This window comes from Palaemon carinicauda, chromosome 37 (assembly GCF_036898095.1).
Source record: "Palaemon carinicauda isolate YSFRI2023 chromosome 37, ASM3689809v2, whole genome shotgun sequence".
Classification (NCBI taxonomy): domain Eukaryota; kingdom Metazoa; phylum Arthropoda; class Malacostraca; order Decapoda; family Palaemonidae; genus Palaemon; species Palaemon carinicauda.
Window position 1 is genome coordinate 27,417,608 of NC_090761.1, and position 22,500 is coordinate 27,440,107.

General features: G+C 36.6%; 1 protein-coding gene across 1 annotated transcript in view; it reads right to left on the reverse strand.

The window, feature by feature from the left end:
* The window catches only part of LOC137629047 (uncharacterized), a 613,817-nt gene that overhangs the window by 109,410 nt on the left and 481,907 nt on the right, over positions 1 to 22,500 (reverse strand). The window contains exon 2 of the mRNA XM_068360315.1: positions 20,966 to 21,319. Within this exon, the coding sequence (XP_068216416.1) occupies positions 20,966 to 20,969 (4 nt within the window). The 5' untranslated portion in view covers positions 20,970 to 21,319. The remainder of the gene's footprint in view (positions 1 to 20,965; positions 21,320 to 22,500) is intronic.

A 22,500-nucleotide genomic window follows, 5' to 3' on the forward strand; every position in this document is an offset into this window, starting at 1 on the left:
CTCGTGTTTGCGTGTTATATTTCAATAGCCTTATTAATATTAGAACATTGCAAAGCTCAATGGGGTTCTCATAACATGATAGAAGCAGAATTATTCCCAAACCAGAGCTTTTCCATTATCATTATTAATGATAGAAGAAGAAATGCTTTATATAATCTTTTCGCCAACCTTTATTAAGCCTTAGTTGGTGCAATTGACCTTTTGTATGAGACAGGAAGAGCGATAATGTATTCATGTTAGATGAGAGAATTTTCTACCATTGTACAATTTACATGTAATGAAATATTGCAATGATAATAGGGTATCTTTAGGGCGATCCAGTTAGCACCTCTACACGTGTGGCATGCTATTACTAAAAAGGAATCTGTTAGTATAATTCTCTCTTTCTCTCTCAGCTGCCATTGGCTAACTGTGGAAAGATACACCATCCAATAGGAAGGCCGTGTCGTGACTTAGCCCCGCCCGTCTTATAGTTGATGTTTCCATGTGAGTCTCCCTTTAGTGATTTGTCTTTATTTACACCCCCCAAACTCTCTCTCTCTCTCTCTCTCTCTCTCTCTCTCTCTCAGATACTGTTTCACGGATATCACTTAATATGGGTGTTTAAGTTTTTTTTTCTTCTTACAAATTCAGAATTAAGTAATTTGTGCAACATTGCAGTATATATATATATATATATATATATACATATATATATATATATATATATATTTTACAACGAAATGTACCCAGGCGTGAATGTGTTATTATTCAAATTTACACACACACACACACACACACACTCTCTCTCTCTCTCTCTCTCTCTCTCTCTCTCTCTCTCACGTAAGGGCTTTCGAAAACCTTAGATTCATCAGTGAATGCTGTTGTTAGTTTCAAGACTGGAAAATCCCATTTGATTCCCTTAATAAAGGATTGAAGTAGGAACGAAACTGGACTGGTTACAGAATTGCATGAACACCCATATACATGAAACCTCTACAAAATCATATTTATCCTTAAATTATTCTCAAAGGTTGGCTCCAGATGTGACCAAGCTGTGGAATGGTCTTCCTAATCGGTTAGGGCCATTGCCTCTGTACCATGGCCTTCCACTGTCTTGGATTAGAGTTCTCTTGCTTGAGGGTACACTCGGGCACACTGTTCTATCTAATTTCTCTTCCAATTGTTTGGTTAAAGCTTTTATAGTTTATATGTGATGGATTCAATTTAATGTTGCTGTTCTAGAAATATTTTGATTGTTTATTCTTTTTTATTCTATTTATTTCCTTATTTCCTTTCCTCACTGGGCTATTTTTCCCTGTTGGAACCCTTGGGGTTATAGCATGTTGCTTTTCCACCTGGGGATGTTGATTAGCTTTAATAATAATAATAATAATAATAATAATGATAATAATAATAATAATAATAATAATAATAATATTAATAACAATAATAATAATTGGGCAATTGAACCGGTGGAAATTTAAAAATTCAAAATTGCAGTGAATGTTTTTGTCACTTAATACTTTATATATGAAAGATATATTTTAATGTTACTATTCTTGAACTATTTTGTGCATTTATTCATTTTCTTATTTTCTTTCCTTACTGGGTTATTTTTTTCCTGTTGGCGCCCTTGGGTCTATAGCATCCTGCTTTTCCAACTAGGGTTGTAGCTCAACATAAACAATAGCATTTTTCTCTTCAACACTACAAAAGAAATTTCAATTCAGGTTGCTATTCTTAAAACATTTCATTCGAATTGTTTATTACTTCTCTTGTAGTTTATTCATTTCCTTGTTTCTTTTCCTCATTGGGCTATTGTTTCCTGCTATTCCAGCCAGAGTTGTAACTTCCTTTGTAATAATAATAGCAATGATTCTGTATCAAACTATTCCACATTCTGTAAAAACGAAGAGTTTTGGAGTAATTATTAGGCCACAGCAACTACAAGTTTCCCAATGATTATTTTACAATAATTTGAAGTTTTTGAATCATCTCTTGTACATTAATAATATCATTTGTAGAATAATATTCCTTTCATGATATTTGCCAATTTGGAAAAAAAAAAAAAAAAAAGATTTTCCTCTAAAATATCAGCTCGTTCCAGTAATTACTTGTGAAGCAAAACTGGTAAAGTGATAGGAATTGAATTATAAGGGGTAATCATAAGCAGATGTTCAATATAATGTAAGGGTTGTGGTAGCCTGGTGGTATCGTTCTTGCCTGGTGATCGCCAGACTGGGGTTCGAGTTTCGCTCAGACTTGTTAAGTTCCTCTGGTCGCTGCAACCTCACCATCCTTCTGAGCTAAAGATGGGGGATCTGGGGGGGGGGGGGGCATAGGTCTATCAGCAGCCTGGCCCTCCTTGGTCCTAGCTTGGATGGAGAGGGGGCTTGGGCGCTGATCATGTGTATATATGGTCAGTCTCACGGGCATTGTCCTGCTCGCTAGGGCAATGTCACTGACTCTTGCTTCTGCCATTCATGAGTGGCCTTTAAACCTTTAAACTCCCAGTGTTCGTAATCATGGCAGCGATAACTTTCAAAACATGAACAAAACCCGTTTAGATAAATTTTTTTTTTTTTTTTAAAATTAGCCTTGTTTTGTATGCAGGTGTTTTGGAATTTATTTATTAACTCACTCTGCCTTGAAAGTGAGCAATAGTAAATTACTGGGTTTGATATAATTTCTGCCACTAAACTATTATTATTATTATTATTATTATTATTATTACCATCAAACTGAACTATAGCCCTAGTTGAGAAAGCAAGATGCTATATATTTAGTCCCGAACCCTAATTCAGTATAATCTATTAAAATAGGATCAATCACGAGTAAATTACTAGGTTTGTTTGCTGTGAGTGATCAGACTAAAATCTCCCACTATTACTGATCCGCACTGGCCAGCTGTGTCAGGAAAATGGTTAAACCATAGTCATGAATAAGGACATGTCTGAGGCCTTTGACACGCAGTGGGCTAGAAATGACTTCAATTGTTGTTGTTGTTGTTGTCCAGACATAAATAAAGACATGCCTGAGGCATTTGTCCAGTAGTGGACTAGAAACGGCTACATTTGTTGTTGTTGTCCAGACATGAATAAGGACATGTATGAGGCATTTGTCCATAACTGGGCTAGAAATGACTTCATTTGTTGTTGTCCAGACATGAATAACTACATTTATGAGGCGTTTGTCCAGAAGTGGGCTAGAAATGACTTCATTTGTTGTTGTCCAGACATGAATAAAGACATGTATGAGACATTTGTCCAGAAGTGGACTAGAAACGGCTACATTTGTTGTTGTTGTCCAGACACGAATAAGGACATGTATGAGGCATTTGTCCAGAAGTGGACTAGAAACGGCTACATTTGTTGTTGTTGTCCAGACACGAATAAGGACATGTATGAGGCATTTGTCCAGAAGTGGACTAGAAACGGCTACATTTGTTGTTGTTGTCCAGACACGAATAAGGACATGTATGAGGCATTTGTCCAGAACTGGGCTAGAAATGACTTCATTTGTTGTTGTCCAGACATGAATAAAGACATTTATGAGGCATTTGTCCAGAAGTGGGCTAGAAATTACTTCATTTGTTGTTGTCCAGACATGAATAAAGACATGTATGAGGCATTTGTCCAGAACTGGGCTAGAAATGACTTCATTTGTTGTTGTCCAGACATGAATAAAGACATTTATGAGGCATTTGTCCAGAACTGGGCTAGAAATGACTTCATTTGTTGTTGTCCAGACATGAATAAAGACATGTATGAGGCATTTGTCCAGAACTGGGCTAGAAATGACTTCATTTGCTGTTGTTGTCCAGACATGAATAAAGACATTTATGATGCATTTGTCCAGAACTGGGCTAGAAATGACTTCATTTGTTGTTGTCCAGACATGAATAAAGACATGTATGAGACATTTGTCCAGAAGTGGACTAGAAATGACTTCATTTGTTGTTGTTGTCCAGACACGAATAAGGACATGTATGAGGCATTTGTCCAGAAGTAGGCTAGAAATGACTTTATTTGTTGTTGTCCAGACATAAATAAAGACATGTCTGAGGCATTTGTCCAGAAGTGGACTAGAAATGACTTCATTTGTTGTTGTCCAGACATGAATAAAGACAGGTATGAGGCATTTGTCCAGAGGTGGATTAGAAACGGCTACATTTGTTGTTGTTGTCCAGACACGAATAAGGACATGTATGAGGCATTTGTCCAGAAGTAGGCTTGAAATTACTTCATTTGTTTTTATCCAGACATTAATAAGGACATGTCTGAGGCATTTGTCCAGAAGTGAACTAGAAATGACTATATTTGTTGTTGTTCAGACATGAATAAAGACATGTATGAGGCATTTGTCCAGAAGTGGGCTAGAAATGACTTCATTTGCTGTTGTTCAGACATGAATAAAGACATGTATGAGGCATTTGTCCAGAAGTGGGCTAGAAATTACTTCATTTGCTGTTGTCCAGACATGAATAAAGACATGTCTGAGGCATTTGTCCAGAAGTAGGCTAGAAATGACTTTATTTGTTGTTGTCCAGACATGAATAAAAACATGTATGAGGCATTTGTCCAGAAGTAGGCTAGAAATGACTTTATTTGTTGTTGTCCAGACATGAATAAAAACATGTATGAGGCATTTGTCCAGTAGTATGCTAGAAATGACTTCATTTGATGTTGTCCAGACATGAATAAAGACATGTATGAGGCATTTGTCCAGAAGTGGGATAGAAATTACTTCATTTGCTGTTGTCCAGACATGAATAAAGACATGTCTGAGGCATTTGTCCAGAAGTAGGCTAGAAATGACTATTTGTTGTTGTCCAGACATGAATAAAGACATGTCTGAGGCATTTGTCCAGAAGTGGACTAGAAACGGCTACAATTGTTGTTGCTGTCCAGACATGAATAAGGACATGTATGAGGCATTTGTCCAGAAGTTGGTTAGAAATGACTTTATTTGTTGTTGTCCAGACATGAATAAAGACATGTATGAGGCATTTGTCCAGAAGTGGGCTAGAAATGACTTCATTTGTTGTTGTCCAGACATGAATAAAGACATGTCTGAGGCATTTGTCTAGAAGTGGACTAGAAACGGCTACAATTGTTGTTGCTGTCCAGACATGAATAAGGACATGTATGAGGAATTTGTCCAGAAGTAGGCTAGAAATGACTTTATTTGTTGTTGTCCAGACATGAATAAAGACATGTATGAGGCATTTGTCCAGAAGTGGGCTAGAAATGACTTCATTTGTTGTTGTTGTCCAGACATGAATAAAGACATGTCTGAGGCATTTGTCTAGAAGTGGACTAGAAACGGCTACAATTGTTGTTGCTGTCCAGACATGAATAAGGACATATATGAGGAATTTGTCCAGAGGTGGACTAGAAATGACTTCATTTGTTGTTGTCCAGACATGAATAAAGACATGTATGAGGCATATGTCCAGAAGTGGGCTAGAAATGACTTCATTTGTTGTTGTCCAGACATAAATAAAGACATGTCTGAGGCATTTGTCCAGAACTGGGCTAGAAATGACTTCATTTGTTGTTGTCCAGACATGAATAAAGACATGTCTGAGGCATTTGTCTAGAAGTGGACTAGAAACGGCTACAATTGTTGTTGCTGTCCAGACATGAATAAGGACATGTATGAGGCATTTGTCCAGAAGTAGGCTAGAAATGACTTTATTTGTTGTTGTCCAGACATGAATAAAGACATGTATGAGGCATTTGTCCAGAAGTGAGCTAGAAATGACTTCATTTGTTGTTGTTGTCCAGACATGAATAAAGACATGTCTGAGGCATTTGTCTAGAAGTGGACTAGAAACGACTACAATTGTTGTTGCTGTCCAGACATGAATAAGGACATGTATGAGGCATTTGTCCAGAAGTAGGCTAGAAATGACTTTATTTGTTGTTGTCCAGGCATGAATAAAGACATGTATGAGGCATTTGTCCATAAGTGGGATAGAAATTACTTCATTTGCTGTTGTCCAGACATGAATAAAGACATGTCTGAGGCATTTGTCCAGAAGTAGGCTAGAAATGACTTCATTTGATGTTGTCCAGACATGAATAAGGACATGTATGAGGAATTTGTCCAGAGGTGGACTAGAAATTACTTCATTTGTTGTTGTCCAGACATAAATAAAGACATGTCTGAGGCATTTGTCCAGAAGTGGACTGAAAGGGCTACAATTGTTGCTGTTGTTCAGACATGAATAAGAACATGCCTTAGTCCTTTGTCACGCAGTGGGCTAGAAATGACTGCATTTGTTGTAGTTGTTGTCGAGACGTGATTAAGGACATGTCTGAGGCTTTTGTCCTGCAGTGGGCTAGAAATGACTGTATTTGTTGTTGTTGTTGTCCAGACATGATTAAGGATGTGTCTGAGGCTTTTGTCCCGCAGTGGGCTAGAAATGGCTGTATTTGTTGTTGTTGTTGTCCAGACATAAATAAAGACATGCCTGAGGCTATTGTCCCGCAGTGGGCTAGAAATGACTTAATTTGTTGTTATTGTTGTCCAGACATGAATAAGGACATGTCTGAAGCCTTTGTCCCGCAGTGGGCTAGAAATGAATTCATTTGTTGTTGTTGTTGTCCAGACATGAATAAGGACATGCCTTAGGCCTTTGTCCCGCAGTGGGCTAGAAATGACTGTATTTGTTGTTGTTGTTGTCGAGACATGATTAAGGACATGTCTGAGGCTTTTGTCCTGCAGTGGGCTAGAAATGACTGTATTTGTTGTTGTTGTTGTCCAGACATGATTAAGGATGTGTCTGAGGCTTTTGTCCCGCAGTGGGCTAGAAATGGCTGTATTTGTTGTTGTTGTTGTCCAGACATAAATAAAGACATGCCTGAGGCTATTGTGCCGCAGTGGGCTAGAAATGACTTAATTTGTTGTTATTGTTGTCCAGACATGAATAAGGACATGTCTGAAGCCTTTGTCCCGCAGTGGGCTAGAAATGAATTCATTTGTTGTTGTTGTTGTCCAGACATGAATAAGGACATGCCTGAGGCCTTTGTCCCGCAGTGGGCTAGAAATGAATTCATTTGTTGTTGTTGTTGTCCAGACATGAATAAAGACATGCCGGAGGCCTTTGTCCCGCAATGGGCTGGAAATGGCTGCATTTTGTGTTGTTGTCCAGACATGAATAAGCACATGTCTGAAGCCTTTCTCCCACAGTGTGGTAGAAATGACTTCAATTGTTGTTGTTGTCCAGACATGAATAAGGACATGCCTGAGTCCTTTGTCCCTCACTGGGCTAGAAACGACTGCATTTGTTGTTGTTGACCAGACATGAATAAGGACAATAAGGACAGGTCTGAGGCTTTTGTCCCGCAATGGGCTGGAAATGGCTGCATTTGATGTTGTTGTCCAGACATGAATAAGCGCATGTCTGAAGCCTTTCTCCCACAGTGTGGTAGAAATGACTTCAATTGTTGTTGTTGTCCAGACATGAATAAGGACATGCCTGAGGCTTTTATCCCACAGTGGGCTAGAAACGGCTCCATTTGTTGTTGTTGACGATATATATTAGAAATTTAAGTATTCTTCCGCCATCTTTCCTCTCCAGTCGAAAACTTAACTGAAAGTCATCACCATCAAACATCTCTGCCTAGAATTGCCCAGCAAATGTTGACAACTCATTGCCAGTGAGCATTTCTTCTTCCATTCCTTTGCTGTTTGTTTGTTTTGCATTACGGAGACTTCATCTAATGCATCTGACTCTCGGCGCCTCCTTTGTTTGTTCCTGACAGACGTAACGGGATTCGTCAACGGGCTAATTACAGCTCCGAGACGCCGACGTCAACTTCGAGAGGCCAAAAATGCTGTAATCGGACGAAAGTTCGTCTTGCCTCATTAAACGGGTTTCCAGTGCTTTGTTTACTTAATGCAGCGTTTTCTCTCTCTCTCTCTCTCTCTCTCTCTCTCTCTCTCTCTCTCTCTCTCTCCTTGCAGTTTAAATGTCGATCATGAATGGCAGAGACTAAGGACAGTGACAATGCCCTAGCGGAGCAAATGCCTAGGAGACTGACCATTTCACCCAAGCTAGGCTCAGGTAGGGCTAGGCAGTGGCATCTGATTATGACTCGGCAGGTAGACCTATTGGCTCCTCAAAAACTATCGAGCCTGTGCGGTATTGAACCCCAGTCCAGCAGATTGTCAGCCAGGGACTTTGCTAATAGGGTACTACAACACCCATGAATTTAATTTTACTAAGCTTGTCACTGCCGCTGCAGACCTATGATCAGCAAAGCTGTACCAGTTAGGGCCACCCATACTAGGTTGGTTTGCCTCCCTTCATCGCCAATACGCAGTTGGGAGCGTGGCGGTGATGACTTAAGACGTCTTGAGTCCTTTTCCTTGCAGTGGACTAGAAAACAGCTGCATTTTTTGTTGTTATTGTATATATATATATATATATATATATATATATATATATATATATATATATATATATGCCTATATATATATATATTTATATATATACTGTATAGAAATTTATACATTGTTATTATTATTATTATTATTATTATTGTTATTATTACTACTTGCTAAGCTATAACCCTAGTTGGAAAAGCAGGATGCTATAAGCCCAGGGGCTCCAACAGGGAAAATAGCCCAGTGAGGAAAGGAAAAAAGGAATATTAAATATTTTAAGAAGAGTAACAACATTAGAATAAATATCTCATATAGAAAATATGAAAACTTTAACAAAACAAGAGGAAGAGAAATTAGATGAGAGTGTGTGCTTGAGTGTACACTCAAGCAAGAGAACTCTTAACTCAAGGCAGTGGAAGACCATGGTAAAGAGGTTATGGCACTACCCAAGACTAGAAAACAATGGCTTGATTTTGGAGTGTCCTTCTCCTAGAAGAGCAGCTGACCATAGCTAAAAAGTCTTCTACCCTTATCATGAGGAAAGTAGCCACTGAACAATTATAGTGCAAAGGTTAACTCCTTAAGTGAAGAAGAATTGGTTGGTAATGTGTGTTATCAGGTGTATGAAGACAGAGAAGAATATGTAAAGAAGAGACCAGGCTATTCAGTGTGTGTGTAGAGAAAGGGAAAATGAACCGTAAACAGAGAGAAGGATCCGATTTAGTACTGTCTGGCTAGTCAAAAGACCCCATAACTCTCTACCGGTAGTATCTCAACGAGTGGCTGGTGCCTTGGTCAACTTACTACATAGTCAATTATATTATATTATATATATACACACATATCTAAATTTGTATATATAGGTGCACATGAATATATATATATATATATATATATATATATATATATATTGTATATATATATATGTATATATACATACTGTATATAAATGTATGTATATATATATATATATATATATATATATATATATATATATATATATATATATATATATATATATATATATATATATATATATATATATATATATATATACTTTATGCATATGTATTTATATGCCGTCTATGTGTATGCAAATATATGTATATATACGTGTATATATACTGTATATACACAGTTATGATCGTAAAACAAATGCATATAAAAAAATCCAAACAACCACCATTGAGAATATTTTTATCCATCCTAGTCGATTACATGATTTCATCATAGCCTACCAGACATTGATCCTGCCATCACTTGCAACTCGATGTAATCAGTACTTAAAGATTCAACACATTTTTGAGTTGATCTGGGTTTCTGTCTGGTTCTACTGAACCACTGCTTGTGTGTATTGAGCCATAATTACCATTGCTAACTTCATACAGAAGGTTGTATTTTGATAGGAGTGTATTTGTTTGTTTGTATGTCTGTGCGATTGTGACTCCCATACCTCAAAAACTATTTGACCGAATTTCATGAAATTTGGTGCGATGAGTGGTCATGATCGAAGGATAACTTGATTATATTTTTGTAGTGACTGGGTTAAAAGCCAAGGTCAAGGTCGCAGAAAGGTAAAAAACGTCTTTATTGCCATATAATGGCCATATTTATCCGATTTGCTTGAAACTAATTCCATAATGTGCTTAATTCAATTGCCTATCTTGAAATATACATGATATAGGCGAAGGTATGCGCTCTACTGAGTGCCTGTTCTAGTTTGGTTTGTATTAGTTTCCCTTTGGTGGAAAATGTTCTTTTTTATGTAAGGCAAGACAAGATTGAATATACAGTAGGCCTAGTTATTTTTATCTGCCTAACCCTATCGGATAATCTGTTATTTGGCGTGATATGGTAATCCCAAAATTCTATGTATATATACAGTGTATATATATGTATATATATGTATGTATGTATATATGTATAAGATAGATACTGCATAAACGATAATACATCCTAGCAACGCCTGCTTGGATACTGTGACGGGCCGAGAGAAGGTTGTGACTCAAAGACAGGATGGAAGCAACTGCGTCAGTTTATTAAAGAACACTCTCCTTTATATACAGAATCTCAAAGCAACAAGAATTTTCTTGTTCAAATATCGATACTGTTACGGAGGAGAAAAGCAGTCATGATTTTTCAGGTTCTTTTTAGTGCAAGGGGAGAGCGAAGATACAAGCACAAAATGGACTATGTACGATCGTGTGACACACGGTTGGTACAATACCATTAGTTGGCATATTTGCATGTAGATGTCATGGCGAGTCATCATCTGTCCATATGTATATATGTTACTGTTCTTACAATATCTTATTTTGATTATTTATTACGTCTCTTGTAACTTATGTATTTCCTTATTTCCTTTCCTTTTTCCCTGTTGGATCATATGGGCTTGTAGCATCTTGCTTTTCCCACTAGGGTTGTAGCTTGTCTTTTAATGATAATGATAATATATATATATATATATATATATATATATATATATATATATATACTATTATTATTATTATTATTACCATCCAAGCCACAACCCTAGTTGGAAAAGCAAGATGCTACAAGCCCAGGGGCTCCAACAGGGAAAAATAGCCCAGTGAGGAAAGGAAATGAGGAAATAAATAAATGAAGAGAACAAATTAACAATAAATCATTCTAAAAAAAGTAACAACGTCAAAACAGACATATCATATATAAACTATTAACAACATCAAAAACAGATATGTCATAAATAAACTATAAAAAGACTCATGTCCGCCTGGTCAACAAAAAAGCATTTGCTCCAACTTTGAACTTTTGAAGTTCTACTGATTCAACTACCCGATTAGGAAGATCATTCCACAACTTGGTAACAGCTGGAATAAAACTTCTAGAATACTGTGTAGTATTGAGCCTCGTGATGGAGAAGGCCTGGCTATTAGAATTAACTGCCTGCCTAGTATTACGAACAGAATAGAATTGTCCAGGGAGATCTGAATGTAAAAGATGGTCAGAGTTATGAAAAATCTTATGCAACATGCATAATGAACTAATTGAACGACAGTGCCAGAGATTAATATCTAGATCAGGAATAAGAAATTTGATAGACCGTAAGTTTCTGTCCAACGAATTAAGATGAGAATCAGCAGCTGAACACCAGACAGGAGAACAATACTCAAAACAAGGTAGAATGAAAGAATTAAAACACTTCTTCAGAATAGATTGATCACCGAAAATCTTGAAAGACTATCTCAATAAGCCTATTTTTTGTGCAATTAAAGAAGACACAGACCTAATGTGTTTCTCTAAAGTAAATTTGCTGTCGAGAATCACACCTAAAATTTTGAAAGAGTCATACAAATTTAAAAAAACATTATCAATACTGAGATCCGGATGTTGAGGAGCCACCGTCCTTGACCTACTTACAATCATACTTTGAGTTTTGTTAGGATTCAACTTCATACCCCATAATTTGCACCATGCAGTAGTTCTAGCTAAATCTCTATTAAGGGATTCACCAACCACAGATCTACATTCAGGGGATGGAATTGATGCAAAGAGAGTAGCATTATCTGCATATGCAACAAGCTTGTTTTTTAGGCCAAACCACATGTCATGTGTATAAAGTATGAAAAGTAATGGGCCAAGAACACTACCCTTTGGAACACCGGATATCACATTCCTATAATCACTATGGTGCCCATCAACAACAACTCTTTGAGATCTATTACTTGAAAAGTCAATAATAATGCTAAGAAACGACCCACCCACTCCCAACTGTTTCAGTTTGAAAACAAGGGCCTCATGATTAACACGATCAAAGGCAGCACTAAAATCAAGGCCAATCATACGAACTTCCTGACCACAATCAAGGGATTTCTGTACAGCATTGGAGATTGTAAGAAGGGCATCACATGCTCCAAGGCCTTTACGAAAACCAAATTGCAAACTAGGGAGTAGGTGATTACCTTCAGCAAACCTATTAAGACGTTTTGCCAGAAGACGTTCAAAAACTTTATATGATATGGGAGTTATGGAAATTGGGCGGTAATCAGTGGGACTTGAGCTACCACAAACACATTTACATAGAGGAGTAACATTACCAATTCTCCAACAAGTGCTAAAAGCTCCTCTTCTTGCTAACTTGCGCAAAACAACAGATAACTTTGGAGCTAAGAAATCTGCTGCCTTTATAAAAAACAAAGGAAAAATACCATTTGGGTCTACACCTCCATAAGCATCAAGGTCCACCAACAGAGCTTTAATCTCACGAGATCGAAAAGCTAAACTAGTTAGTTTAGCCTCAGGAAAACAGGAATGAGGAAGTTCAAGTTTTTCATTACTCTATTTACTGTCAAAAACATCAGCCAAAAGGGTTGCCTTTTCCTTTGGACAGTGAGTGACTGAGCCATCTGGTTTAAGTAAAGGAGGAACTGTTGCATCTACACCAAAGAGTGCAGATTTAAGGGTAGACCACCATTTATGTTCCTGAGTTGTACCAGAAAGTGTTTCTTTTATGGTTAAATTGTACTCCTTTTCAGTTGAGGCATAAACTCATTGAGCAGAAGCTCGAAGCTGAGTATAGTTGTTCCAGGTCAAATCTGATCTGTTACCCTTCCAAAGGTGATAAGCCTCCTGCTTCTCCAAATAAGCACGTCTACAATCATCATTGAACCACGGTTTGTCCTTCACTCGGTACCTTAGCACACGAGAAGGGATACGCCTATCAATTATGTTGACTAGATTCTCATTCAAAGGGACAACAGGGTCTACACTATTATATAATTGTGACCAATTCAACCACAAAAGATCATGCAAAATCCCATTCCAGTCTGCTTGGGATTTCATATAAATTTTACAAGGATATGATATATCAGGGACAGGCTGCTCAGTCTTCACTAATAATGAAATCAAGGCATGATCAGATGTCCCGACTGGAGAACCAACCTTACTAGTTATAACGCCAGGGTAGTCAGTGTATACAAGGTCCAAGCAATTACCAGACCTGTATATATATATATATATATATATATATATATATATATATATATATATATATATATATATATATATATATATAGATATATAATATATATATTATTATATAATATATTATATATATATATATATATATATATATACACACACACAAATATAACTGAATTCTCTAGAGGGCCCTTTCATTAAAGGAACATCCCAAGGGATTCTTTCTTATTGTACAGCTGAACAGATCCATTACTATCTCGGTTGGTAATAGCTTGAAGCAAAAGTATTCCACCCGAGCCGTCAAAAATGTCCTCTGATTAGTTAGCTAGATATGCACACACAGATTATGATTGAACAATATGATATATATTTTGATACCCTAATTAAATCTTTGATATTTTAGGTTTAAATTATGAGTCTTGCTTTAGTTTGGATCAGAAATGAGTTTTCTTTTTTTTTTTTAGTTTTCGTGAAATATGGTTTTGTTTAAAGTTAACATTTGGCTCGAATGTATATTTATCCCACAGTTTGGATCAGGGTAATTTTATTATTATTATTATTATTATTATTATTATTATTATTATTATTTTTATTATTATTATTTTATTATTATTATTATTATTATTGTTGTTGTTGTTGTTTAGATAAAACTATAAATTGGAAAGTTATAAGTATTCTGTCTTTTTTAATTATTTTTTAGTGATTGATATTTGCAAGCTTTTATATTTACTGAAAGAAAATTTTCTGATCAACTTATGAGTGGAAATCAAACTTTGTACCAATTCGAAATTGCTGAGTAATTCGGGCATATTTCTGATTTCTAAATCCTTCACGCTCGTAAGAATATAAAAATATTAAAAAATCCATCAGAGATACATTTCCAGTGGCTACAAAATATACATTTGATTTTTTACATTTCAGATTTTATCAAATCATAGATTTTGAATTAAATGAATTCTAGAAATTAATCGTTATTTAGATCAAGAGGTTTCAAAGATTTTCTCGTGAGGCAGAATTCTTAAAATCACTATGTTGAAGTCAGGGCATCAGCCACCCGTTGAGATACTACCGCAAGAGTGTCATGGGGTCCTTTGACTGGCCAGACAGTACTGCATTGGATCCTTCTCTCTGCTTACGGTTCACTTTCCCTTTGCCTACACATACACCGAATAGTCTGGCCTATTCTTTCCAGATTCTCCTTTATCCTCATACACCTGACAACACTGAGATTACAAAACAATTCTTCTTCTCTCAAGGGGTTAACTACTATACTGCAATTGTTCAGTGGCTACTTTCCTTTTGGTAAGGGCAGAAGAGACTTTAGCTATTGTAAGCAGCTCTTCTAGGAGAAGGACGTTAAAAAATCAAGCCATTGTTCTCTAGTCTTTGGTAGTGCCATAGCCTCTGTACCATGGTCTTCCACTGTTTGGAGTTAAAGTTCTCTTGCTTGAGGGTACACTTGGGCACACTATTCTATCTCATTCTCTTCTTTTTGTTTTGTTAAAGTTTTTAAAGTTTGTGTAGGAAATGTTTCAATGTTAATGTTTTTAAAATACTTTATTTTTCCTTGTTTCCTTTCCTCACTGGGCTATTTTCCCTATTAAGGCTCCTGGGCTTATAGAATCCTGCTTTCCGAACTAAGGATGTATCTTAGCTAGTAATAATAATAATAATAATAATAATAATAATAATAATAATATACCACAAGTCAGTTTCTTCCATTGTTGTAATTCTTAAGAACCTGAAACCTTTTAAGTGAAATCAATAATAATTCTGTAAGTTTCACATTTTTATGGATGTCATAACTTCATAAATTCAAGAACTATCAATGAGATGATGCCTTAATCCTAAGGTAAATACAGAAGAGCTTCAGTTTTGAATTTTTCATTCATTAAACAGCAATGAGTATTTCAGTGCACGAATTGAGATTTTCAAGAAAAACTATTTTTATTTAAGGAGAATATCCTTTTTCGTTCTGTTTTGCGTGAATTTTTGTAATGTTTATGTTTTTGTAGTTCTCAGCAAGCCTCTCATTCCTTTCACTAGTTTCGGCCTTCCTTATTTAAAAAAAAAAAAAAAAAAAAAAAAAAAAACACACACACCAGTAAAAAGAAATGTACTGTAGTATATTGCCGGATTAAACTACTGTATACCAAGCGACTAACCACGTATTGAATTGAATTGGTTAAGAGAATGAGCTAAGGAGCCTACGTTTCTTGGATGAAGAGGATAGTAGACGTTCTTGTTCCATTATACGACAGTATAATACGTAATCAACTCAACAGTTAATGTCGTATCAATATCAAAAGATTATTCTTTGGGTATTGGTTGTAGCAACTGACGAGAATTCCAGCTTGGTTTTACATATTTCCATGACGATTGTTTTTTCTTTTATAGACTAGTTTCATTCATATGAAGGGTATCTATTTAGGGAGGTAGACATGAGATGGCAATTGCTAGGCCTGTTGTTTGGGTGACAGCGTCAGCCAGAGTTGAAAATAGTGACGTGCGTAGGGGCAACAGACCTCCAACTTGGATTCTAGAGGAGAACGTGGTGCCTGTGTTCTTCTGCTATTTACGTGTTTTTTGCCCATTTGTATTGGGGTGAGCATGGTTGCCTTCTTTTTGAAGGACTTTGCTTTGGCTTTGGGGTAGACCGTAGTTCCGATCGGCTGCCCTGCCTGACATTGCTAACATGTTGTACCAGTCACTAGCGTCCTTCCTCCCAGCAGCGAGGAATCCTGGCGCGGTTAGGTCGACAGTTCGAGATGTGTGAGGTGTCTGTTATGTTTGTTTAGAAGGTGCTGGAGTGCCTTGGAGCCTCTGTCTATGGCGAGTAAAAACCATATTGCGAAAATGTTCAAGTTTTACTTTGTATACATTAAATCATCCAGCACCATTATTCCTTTCCAAAGGTTGTGGTAGCCTCTTGAGAACGTTCCTGCCTGGCGAGGTGTTGGGCGAGAGTTCGAGCCCCGCTCAAGTCCGAGAGTTTCTAGTAGTGTCTGAGATCTCACCATTTTTGTTAACTAAGGATCTGGAGTTTGAGGAAGCCTATAGCTCTACCCTTGAGTCATCAACAGCCATTGGCTGGCCCTCCGTGGTCCTAGCTTGATGGACAGGGGCCTAGGGCGCTGATCATATGTATAATAATTATATAGTCAGTCTCTAGAATACTGTCCTGTCCCTTGCCTTTGTCATTCATGAGCGGCTTTTAAACCTTTAATCTTTGTCAAATACCCTTTGCTTTAATTGCATGGTATTAAAAATGATGGATTTGATTTAATTGAAAGGAAGTAAAAAATAATTGATAGTCTTTTGAAATGGTCAGATAAAACTATCCGATGGTCGACCTCAAATTAAAAAAATTCAGGAAGTACAATTGACCTATTAAAATCTATGATATCGATTCTTGATAACTCGGTATCATCACACGCATGCGTGCCTGTTTGTTTATTGTGTGTTCTGAGCTAAACTGAAAAAAAAACTAGTCCTATAAATGAGAAAAAGTAGATATGATGCTCAACTGAGGAAAAAACTGGAGTCAAATAAATGACAAATTCAAAAAACTATAAAAGATTAAAATGTCAATTCGATTCTGGAAAGCTTTGGGGCCAGGGGGCGGGGGGCGCGGCTAAAAGGAAAATCTAAATAAAGACACGAAGCGTTGCGATGTTGAAAAATGCAAAAGAAGCGGGGACAAATTTTTTGACAGAACTGGCAATTTGCGAGAATTTAGGGTGTCGGGGTGGAGGCTGGTACGGCGGGGGCCTGGGGGGAGCGCCCTTCTGCAATCGGGTGGCAGTTACCAAGGGCTTTTTGTGGATTCCAGACGCCCTTTGGAACTCTCTTGCAACCTGCTTGAGGGTACACTTTGGCACTCTATTCTATCTTGTTTCTCTTCCTCTTGTTTTTTTTCAAGATTTTATAGTTTATATGTGAAAGATTTATTTTGATGTTATTATTGTTCTTAAACTTCTCTTGTAGTTTTTCTCTATATCCTTTCCTCACTAGATATTTTTCCTGTTGGAAACCTTGGGCTTATAGCCTCCTGCTTTTTCAACTAGGGTTGTAACTTCACTATAGTAATTTTTTAGTAAGGAGGCGCATTTGCAATGACTTGCAGGGGTGCCCTTTTAGCTCGGGAAAGTTTCCTAATAGTTGATTGGTTGGACAAAATAATTCTAACCAATTAGCTTTTAGGAATCTTTTCCAAGCTAAAAGGGCACCCCTCCGAGTCAGTGCAAACGTACCTCATTAAAATAAATTGAGTATAATAATAATAATAATAATAATAATAATGATAATAATGATGAAGAATTGCTGCAACAATGATGAATTAATACGACATCTAAATAGAAAATTTCTCCGCCAAATTGTGAAAGAATAATATTAACTGATTCCTGGTCATTGTGACGGGCCGAGAGAAGGTTGTGACTCAAAGACAGGATGAAAGCAACTGAGTGAGTTTATTATAGAACACTCTCCTTTACATACAAAAGCTCAAGGCAACAAGAAATTTCAAGTTCAAAATCGACACCGTTACCGGTGAGAAAAACAGACTTGTTTATTCAGGCTCTTTTTAGTGCGAGGGAAGAGCGAAGATACAAGCATAATATATACACAAAATGAACTATGTACGATCGTGTGACACATGGTTGGTACATCATATTTTCATTTAACTATATTCCTAACAAATATAACCAATTTATTTTCACGCCTTTATGTGTTTCCATGGAGATAAAAATGGCTCCTCAATATGTCCATAAGAAGTTAGGTCGGTTGTGAAGATAATCTCAATTATCGCACATCTTTTTGATATACATTTTGCTTCAATGCTCAAAAGAAAACGAGAATTACTAACGTTAAAGACAGCATCTTAACCTTGGGTTCTTAGTCATTAACAAGGTCCTTGCGGGGGATTTAGCATATGAAGCTTCATTTGTGGTGGATAAAGAGGTAGGGGGGGGGGGGGAATGGAGGGCTGGCTGTGGCACCCTAGCAGTACCAACCAAACTCAGCTGAATCCCTCTTCAGGCTGGGAGGAGCGAAGAGAAGAAAAGTCCCCCATTTTTTTTTCTTTTTTTCTTATATCGGTTACCCCCCTAAAATTGTGTTTAAGTGCCCTGGTAGATATATAGATTTATGACATGACTAGTGAATAAATAGTTATAATAAGGATAAAGCGAGTTTAACCTTTTAGTTTTTTCTTAGAAACCGCCAACGGTAAGTTATGACGCTTGACAGAGGTATCGGTCTTATTTTTAACATCCTAAAATCAAAGTCAAGTTATCCATAATAAAGCAAATTAACTCGTGTATTTGATTCTAGCATATATTCATATGGTAAAATTTTGTCAATAGCAATATACAAAACAGGAAACAAAATTTTAAAATCGAACTTAACGTTCCATGAAACACTTTTTCAGGAAAGTTATGATCAAAAGTGCTAGAAAACAACAAAGAGGATAAAAAAAAAAAAAACGCTTTTCAGATTAAGTGTAATCACAGAGATCCATGAATGTACTCCAGATTAATTTGAAAGGGCTTGTTGTGGCCTAATTGTAACGTCTCTGCCTGGTGATCGCCAGACTGGGGTTCAAGTCCCGCTCAAACTTGTTATTTCTTTTAGTGGCTGTAACCTCACCATCCGTGTGAGCTAGGGATGGGGGGATTTGGGAGAGCCCATAGGTGTACCTGCTGAGTTATCAGCAGCCGTTGCCAGGCCCTCCCTGGTCCTAGCTTGGGTGGAGAGGGATTAAATTAAGGAAAAACTACAAAGAGGTCTGCATCATAACTGATCTGACAGTTTCCAGGGCATTGTCCTGCTTGCTAGTGCAGTGTCACTGTCCATTGCCTTTGCTATTCATGAACAGCCTTTAAGCCATAAAGCTGAGGCTTCTGTATGCTTACTGGAAATATTATAAATGGACGTCACGAGTACCGAGAGTTGCTTGCCATAGCTAAAGTCTCTTCTACCCTTACCAAGAGGAAAGTGGCCACTGAACAATTACAGTGTAGTAGTTAACCCCTTGAGCGTGGAAGAATTGTTTAGTAATATCAGTGTTGTCAGGTGTATGAGGACAGAGGAGAATGTGTTAAGAATAGGCTAGACTATTCGGTAGGCAAAGACTAAATGAGCCGAAAGCAGACAGAGGGATCCAATGTAGTACTGTGTGGCCAGTATCAGGACCCCCTAACTCTTTAGCGGCAGTATCTCAACAGGTGGCTGGTGCCCTGGCCAACTTACTATCCACAATGGTTTAATTTTGGAATGTCTTTCTCCTACAAGAGCTGCTTACCATAGCTTAAGAGTCTCTTCTACCCTTACCAAGAGGAAATGAGCCACTGAAAAATGACATTAGAGTAGTTAACCCCTTGCGTGAAGATTTGTTTTTAAATCTCAGTGTTGCCAGGTTTATGAGGACAGAGGAGAATATGTAAAGAATAGGCCAGACTATTCGATGTACGTGTAGATAAAGAAATATTGAACAGTGACCAGAGAGAGGTATCGAATGTAGTACTGTGTGGCCAGTCCAAAGATCCCATAACTCTCTAGTTGTAGAATCTCAACGGGTTGCTGGTGCCCTGGAACAAGGAAATAAAACAAAACTCTTTTGGAGAGCTAAGAGGAAATACGATGACATGTTTTATTTTGCTTGTTAGTGACTTCTCTTGTAGTGTCCTTGTTTCCTTTCCTCACTGGGTTATTTTCCTTTTTGGAGCCCTCGGGCTTATAGCATCCCGCCTTTCCAAATAAGATTGTAGCTTCGCATGTAATGATAATAATAATAATAATGATAATAATAATAATAATAAAATGGTTAAAAGAGTTATCTTTTAGATGAAGAAAATGGAGACATTGCTATCCTAAGGTTTAAAGTGTTTGAAGCGTATGATAAATTCATGAATATCGTTTTATTCTATGTATTTAAACAAAGAATCATTTTTTTTTGGGGGGCGGGAGTGAGGTTATTGAAGGAATGCCATTATGAATTTTGAAGATAATTACCAAGTTACAGAATCAACATTGATTAAAATTTTCTCAATTTTTTTTTTCAAGTCTGCTTTTTCATCAATTAAAAAAATTTCTATTGAAGTTTTATACTATTTGCATTTTGCGTCATTCTTGCTCTTAGCTATATGTATGTAAGCTCGTTTTCTTGTTGAATAAACTTCACTTGCGTTCATCTCGCCCTTCTATTAGTATCCAAGAGGCACCTCACACAATTTTTAAGAAACTCCTTTATATTGATCCAAAGTATGTATATATATATATATATATATATATTTATATATATGTATATATATATTTATGTATATATATATATGTATAAATATATATATATATATATATATACATATATATATATATATATATATGTATATATATATATTTATATATATATTTATATATATGTATATATATATTTATGTATATATATGTATAAATATATATATATATATATATATGTATATATATATATATATATGTATGTGTGTGTATGCATATATATATATATATAAATATGTATATATATATATATATATATACATATATATATGTATATTGATTGAAACGTGAATAAGTTTCTAGAAATGAAACGAAATAGTATCTGAACACTTACCCATTTCGAAGTCGTTACGTCAGAAGCAGTAATCTTTGGTGTTTAGGTCGAGTTCCCAAGGTAGTTCAATGTTGCGGTAGCTGTCAGAAGAGAGATCCCGATCTGTATTTGTGTAGCGGATTCACAAATTCAATAATTCACTTTTATTCTAGTTTAGATCACGAAACGAAGTGGAAACTCATACTTATAAGTATTAATGAATTAGTAAGTAAATCCCGGGATTTCTTGCAGTGTGTATTTTATTGTCATACGTTGGTTGGCACGTGTTTCATCAAAGTTCATTTAAGTGAATTAATTTAAAGTTTTGTTTATTTTACGCAATGACTTCCCTTAGCTTCACTTCCTTCACATCACCTGAAAAGAAAGAACATCAGATTAGGATAGGTATAAGTACCTCATGATAATAATAATTTTTACTTCCGCCAATGAAGTTGGAAGGAGGTTATGTTTTCGCCCGTTTCTGTGTTTGTTTGTGAAGGGCTTAATGTCCACAATTTTATTCGTAGAGTAATGAAACTTGCAGGGATTAACTGTTATGTAAAAAGCCAGAAGCGATTCAATTTTGAAAGGTCAAGGTCAAAGGTCAAAGTCACGGTCAAGCAAAATGTCCAATTCACGTAATCAGCCATAAGTTTGGACATCGTTGTCACAGAAACTTCAAACTATAGTCCATTTCTTTTAGCGAGGCAGATTTGCACCGACTCGCAGCGGTGCCTTTTTAGCTCGGACAAGTTTCCTGATCGCTGATTGGTTAGAATTATCTTGTCCAACCAATCAGCGCTCAATAAACTTTTCCGAGCTAAAAGGACACCGCTGCGAGTCGGTGCAAATCTGCCTTGCTAAAAAAAATTACTATAGGTTCATATTGAGTGTATGAAAATCCACGCCAAATAATACATGTTAAAATCAAAGGTAAATGTCAAGGTCAAGCCAAATGCTTGAGAAATAAGCTGACCCGGTGGAGGTCTGCCCTCAAGTGAGTGACCCTCTAGTTCTTAGATTCTAATGTCAGTTTGTATATTGTCTGGTTGGCAATATTATTTCATTCGATTTATTTTCTGGAATCTGGGTGTGTTCCTGAAATCAGTGCAATAACGTTTTTGTCTGAGTTTATATGAAGTTAACCTCTCTCTCTCTCCTCTCTCTCTCTCTCCTCTCTCATCAGTCAATTGATATCAATATTTTTTTGTCTGCGTTTATGTAAAGTTAATCTCTCTCTCTCTCTCTCTCTCTCTCTCATCAGTCAATTGATATCAATATTTCTTTGTCTGCGTTTATGTAAAGTTAATCTCTCTCTCTTCTCTCTTCTCTCTCTCTCATCAGTCAATTGATATCAATATTTTTTTGTCTGCGTTTATGTAAAGTTAATCCCCCCCCCTCTCTCTCTCTCTCTCTCTCTCTCTCTCGAGTCTGTCAATTGATATCAATATTTTTTGTGTGAGTGTATGTAAAATTAATTTCTCTCTCTCTCTCTCTCCTTCTCTCTCTCTCTCTCAAGGGAGTCAGCCAATCGAGATTAGAAACAGCTGTGAAGG